The 6000-nt window shown below is 42.4% G+C and overlaps 1 protein-coding gene and 1 pseudogene across 1 annotated transcript in view; both read left to right on the top strand.

Annotated features, from left to right (window-relative positions):
- The window catches only part of Stox1 (storkhead box 1), a 58602-nt gene extending 55640 nt beyond the window's left edge, over positions 1–2962 (top strand). The window contains exon 4 of the mRNA XM_021205738.1: positions 2484–2962. Within this exon, the coding sequence (XP_021061397.1) occupies positions 2484–2631 (148 nt within the window). The 3' untranslated portion in view covers positions 2632–2962. The remainder of the gene's footprint in view (positions 1–2483) is intronic.
- Positions 2963–3687: 725 nt separating this feature from the next.
- LOC115064795 lies at positions 3688–3812 on the top strand (annotated as a pseudogene).
- Positions 3813–6000: the final 2188 nt, after the last annotated feature.

The raw sequence follows: 6000 nt of genomic DNA, 5'->3' as shown, positions 1-6000 counted from the left end.
CTTCTTCTTCTTCTTCTTCTTCTTCTTCTTCTTCTTCTTCTTCTTCTTCTTCTTCTTTTTGAGACAGGGTTTCTCTGTGTAGCCCTGGCTGTCCTGGAACTCACTCTGTAGACCAGGCTGGCCTCGAACTGAGAAATCCACCTGCCTCTGCCTCCCAAGTGCTGGGATCTTCTTTTTTAATTAAGGAAAAAATTATACATATGGATGCTTTGTTGCATATATGTCTGTGTACCACAATGTGTGCCTGGTGCCCTAGGGGCTATCATCAGATCTCTTTAAGTTTTAAACGTTTGCAAGCTGTGCTGTGATGCTGAAACCAAAATCGGGTCCTCTGCAAGAGGAACTAGTGCTTATTTATTTTGGGTTTTGGTTTTTTTCAAGTCAGGGTTTCTCCGTGCATCCCTGGATGCCCTGGAGCTCACTCCATAGACCACTCTGCCTTCGAACTTGGAGATCTGCCTGCCTAAGCCAGCATCACCCAGATGGAGCCAGTGTTCTTAGCAGCTGATCCATCTATCGTTGGTTCTCAATGTGTGGGTTGAGACTCCTTTGGGGGCAGGGGTTGTCAAACAACCTTTTCGAAGGGATTGCCTAAGGCTGCTGGAAAACACAGATATTTACATTGTAATTCATAACTAGCAAAGTTACAGTTATGGAGAAGCAGCAAAAATAATTGTATGGTAGGGGGTCAACACAAACATTCGGGACTGTATCAGAGGGTCACAGCATTAGAAAGGTTGAGGGCTGCTGTTCTATCTGATTCCATATAGATTTTTTTTCAATTACTTTATGATTGTGTGTCCACACGTGCGTGTCCAGTGTTCATGTAGAAATACGAGAACTACTTTTGGGGAGTCACATTCTCTCCTTTCACTATGAGGTAGGGTCCCCTTCTCTGAGTTCCCAAGCTTCTGGCTAATTCTCCTGTCCTTATCTCCCATCTTACCCCAGAACTGTTGCTGCAAAGTCTCTGGAGAGCCTCAGGGTTTTTATGTGGGTTCTGGATATCAAACTCAGATCCTTTTTGCATTGCACACACTTTTAAATGCTTAGCTCTCTTGTTGGTCCAGCTTCTTTTATATATTTTAAATAATTTTAATTATGTATGTTATGTGTGTGAAGGGGGGGTATATGTGCACCTGAGTGCAGGTGTTCTCAGAGACCAGAGGCCTCAGACGCACGGGAGAGGAACTTACAGGTACTGTGAGCTGCCTGACAGGGGGGCTTGGGATTGAACTCAGGTCCTCTTGAAAGAGAAGAGAGCTATTTCTTCAGACCCAAGTTTGATATTTTTTATAAGAAAAAAAGTGATTGAGAGGCTTATAATTATTACAGGTATTTAGGAGAAGGGAAATAGCCTTTGAACCTCAACTCTATCCTGTGGTTCTTATGGTTAGCATCCGGGCCAGATGAGCAGGACGTGGTTGGTACCTCATTTGAAGATAACTTCAGACAAAATGAACACAGAATGAGCTGAACTGAAGAACATATGATTCTACATTTTTTCACAACTGTCAAAGATGTGTGGGATTCAGAGTGAGGAGTGAGCTAGGGAGGTACTCGAGGGCACAGTGCTCGCCTGGTATGTATGAGGCCCCAAGTTCAATCCCTAGCACCACAAAAGCAAACATTAAACCCCAGACCAGCCATCATATTACCGGTGCAGCTGATGGTGTAGCTTACCGGGCTGGTATATATAGGCTTAAGAAATGCACTGGAGCCGGGCGAGGTGGCGTACGCCTTTAAACCCAGCACTCGGGAGGCAGAGGCAGGCAGATTTCTGAGTTCGAGGCCAGCCTGGTCTACAAAGTGAGTTCCAGGACAGCCAGGGCTATACAGAGAAACCCTATCTCAAAAAAAAAAACAAAAAACAAAAAAACAAAAAAACAAAAAAACCAAAAAAAAAAAAGAAATGCACTGCAACAAGACAAACTAATTCTAGTGCTTAGGATATAGCTCAGAGTTCCTAGGACAAGGACATTATCAGTATAAAAAGTAAGAAAACTTGACTTTCCTGTCCAGTGACTTCAAAAAGAAAGATATACAACATGTAGATACTGGAGGCTGGAGAGATGGCTCAGCGGTTAAAAGCACTGACTGCTCTTCCAAGAGTACTGACTTCAGTGCCCAACAACACCACGGTGGCTCACAGCCATCTGTAACGGGATCCGATACCCTCTTCTGGTGTGTCTGAAGATAGCTGCAGTGTTCTCATACACATGAAATAAATCAGCGATTAAAATAAAAGGTGTGGCTACCGATTCCATTAGGGAGCTGGCCACTTCTGGCTGGCTGGACTGGACACTAGCACCCTAATGGTGCTCTGGGGCTTTTTACATGTGACCGGGGGCTAGTTTCTGAAGGGCTGCTTTAGGTTTGTCCAGGTCTTAGTGCTAGGATAGCAAGTGGAAGCACTGCACCCCGAGTGGCATTCAGGGACCCCCTTTTGAAGACAATAATCCTGTCCTTTTCATTATCTTTAGGACACAGAGCCTGGCATCTACTAATTCTGCCATTTTGGATGGATTTAAAAGAAGACAGCATTTTCTGCTGAACCGTGAAGGCGTTCAAAAGAGCCAAAACCTTGCATCAAATTCCTTGTTTCAACTAACCCCAGCTATAAATGTGTAACTTAAAAAAATTTTTTTTTAATTTTTTGAGATGTGGTCTTGCACTGTAGTTCAGGCTGGCCTGTGACTCAACAGCAATCCCCTGCTTTTGCCTCTGGAGTGCTAGGATTACAGGCCATAAAGCCACCATGGAAGGATTAAAATTTTAACTGACTTTGGAGAACTCTTTTAGAAACTGGATAAGTGAGAGTCCTTGGAAGCCGTACATTTGTGCTATTATTAACCTTATCACATTGTATTCTATTACTCTTCCCCCCTTTTACCATTTTAAAGCAATTTCTAGTGCCTTTTACTGGAAACTTGTAGTTTCCAATAAAAAACATGAGGGCTGGAGAAATGACTCTGGTTAAGAGCACTGCCTGCACTTCTAAAGGTCCTGAGTTCAATTCCAAGCAACCACGTAGTGACTTATAACCATCAGTAATGGGACCTGATACCCTCTTCTGGGCAGATAGAACACTCATATACATAAAATAAATCTTAAAACACACACACACAAGAAACATGAAATTGTTGCTCTTTTACTATCGTCACTAACTTCAAATTCCCTTCATCAGTTTCTCCAATGCATAGCATGCTGATTTCCTACCCACTAGCTATTCTCATTAACCACAGGAATATCAAGTTGTCAGGCTAAGGATTCCACACAAGACCCAGAAAACAAGCATGTGGTTTTTTTGTTGTTGTTGTTTGTTTTGTTTTTGGTTTTTGGAGACAGGGTTTCTCTGTGTAGTCCTGGCTATCCTGGAACTCACTCTGTAGACCAGGCTGGCCTCGAAGTCAGAGATTCGCTTGCCTCTGACTTCCAAGCGCTGGGATTAAAGGCATAAAAAGTGTTTGCCACCATTGCCCGGCACAAGCATGTGTTTTAAGGGCTTGGAAGTTAAAGTGTCAGAAAGAATTGCTAGGCTTTGTTACCTCCTTTCCAGATGAACCCCTTCCCCTGTGTGGTTAGAGTCCAGCATCTTTTTCAACCAACCCCTGGCGTAAACAAATGGCTCCAAGTTCGATTGACTAAGGATATCTGAAAGTCTTGTGTCCACAGACTTGTTTTTCCTTGCATCCAAGTTCTCCACAGTAGCACGAGGACCTTGTGTGCAGTGACTACAAACAGCTGCCATCTTGGAAATGTATGGAGCTCGTTGCTTGTATGTGTCCCTTTTAGAATCATTCAAGACAATTTTCTGTAAAGTGGTTGGCTATTTTCAGTAACCATTTCTCTTAACTCCCGGCCAGCCCCCCTCCCTGTTTCCAGCCCAGCCCCTTCAAAGGTTTCCTTTCAACCCTTCCTCCCCCAGTTCCCCAACTGTCTGCTTCAACAGTCCTTTCTCCCAGTTTCCCCAGTACTAGAAGCTCCAAACTGTAACAACCGTTCTAGCCTATCTGCTCAGCTTCTCCAAGCTCAACTGTCTCCTAAGTCAAACCCGGATTCTTTTATGAAAGGTGGTTATATAGTAGCATCTTCTGCACCAACTGCCTTCTCCTCTCCCTCTGCTAACCCACAGTTCACCTTTTCTGCCTCTGCTGGCTTTTTTTTTTTTTTAATAACCTATCCTGTTTCCAGAAATCCAAGAGGTAACCAACACTGAAGGCCATAAGGTCAAACAGTTCTAACAGCTAAACATTCTTAAAGGGCCAGCTGACTAAACTGGGGATCCTTTTCTTCTTTAAAAACAAAAACAAAAAACCAAGCACAAAGAAATAAATCACACAACAATTTTCTGGTGACTAATCATACTTCTGATTTCATGCTGTCCCAAGACTAAGGTCTAGTCTCTAGTCTGGTATGCTATGGGCTATGTACCCTTGGGAAGCCACAGAACACAATGACCAGCTCACTGTGTGCATTCAAATCAAGCTGCAGTCTAAGGAACAGGTGGCTGAGCCCATGGCCCCCGTCCCTTAGCTACCAAATCTCAGATGAATTTCCTGCCTTCGTTGTGCTGATTCTCCTACTCTGTCCATCTTTTTCAGCCATATTAAGTAATAATCTCACATCCAAAATGGAAAAAAACAACACTCCCTCAAGTGAAAAGTTGTCAGATGTCTACTGTTTTTTTGTTGTCTGTAGTAGTAAGGCATTCTGTTTAATTTGTAGAGAACTTGTCACATTTTCAAAGATTCTAGTTTAAAAAGTATATATATATATACTTTTTAAACTAGATATAAAAAGTGATATATATATATATATATATATCACACAAATGTGCTGCCAAATTGGGTGTTTGTCAGAGATTATGCTGAAGGGAAAACACAGTACAAATGAATTTTTAAAAAATACTATTTCCTCAGAAAACATTTTTTAAGTCAAATCCTGATTCTGTTGTGAAAGGTATAGTAGTGTATTTAATAGCAACAAGACCCTTTACTAATGAATGGGGAGTTTGTTGAATTATGATGGAGAATGTAGCAGATATAATATTCCTGGGTGGGGTGGGAGGAGGGGGAAACAGGATATTTTAAAAATCAGTTTGTCTTGCTGAACTACAGCCAAGTGAATTGAAGAAACTGAGAAATGGAAAGAAATCTGGGGGAGGTAAGGATGTCGCTCAAAGGGATGAGTGCTTGCCTGGCATACGTGAAGTCCTGGGTTCAGTTCCAGGCACTGGATGAAATGAGTGTGGAACACAGGCCCCATGGTCTTACCCCTTGGGAGGTGGAGACAGGAGGCCTAGAAGTTCAAGGTCATCCTTGGCTGTGCCAAGTTTGAGGCCAACCTGGGTTATGTGAGGTTCTGTCTCAACAGGAAGGAAGGAGGGAAATTTTATCAAACTGTCAGGTTTCCCTTAAGCTTTATCTGTGGGCTTTGGCCCTGGTACTGCAATTATATCTCGACTCTCCATTTTTCTTGGTGCCGATGACAAATGTCTTGCTGTACAAAGAAATGGCGTCTTTAATGCTATTGAGACACACTAAATAGATCTGTAGCAAGTAATACATATGTTAAAACAATTTCCTTTTCCCGTTGCCAATTTATTGGTGATGGTAGGTGAGAGAAACTTGAAAACATAGCACGTAATTACCACCCCCAAACTCACACCTACTCAGTTATCATTGCATATTACATCAAGAAAATTCGCTTTGAAAAATTCTTAAACGCATCAAGTCTGTCTCCAAGACTGAATTTTACAAAGTCCAATGGAGTCAGCCCCGAGTCCAGGACTTTTTTTTTTTTAAGTGTTGATGTTGGCTTCATTGACATCATTTGCTTTTGGGAGGTAAGATGGCTAATTTGAGACCAGATGTGGAAAGGGTTTCATGATTTTTTTTTTGACATTAAGTGGTTTATAGTATCAAAAATAAGGAGCCAGTGAAATGACTCAGTGGCCAACGGCACTTGCTGACAAGCCTGGCGACCTGTGTCAATCCC

This window comes from Mus pahari, chromosome 9, assembly GCF_900095145.1.
Source record: "Mus pahari chromosome 9, PAHARI_EIJ_v1.1, whole genome shotgun sequence".
NCBI lineage: Eukaryota > Metazoa > Chordata > Mammalia > Rodentia > Muridae > Mus > Mus pahari.
This window is presented reverse-complemented; position numbering and strand designations above follow the sequence as displayed.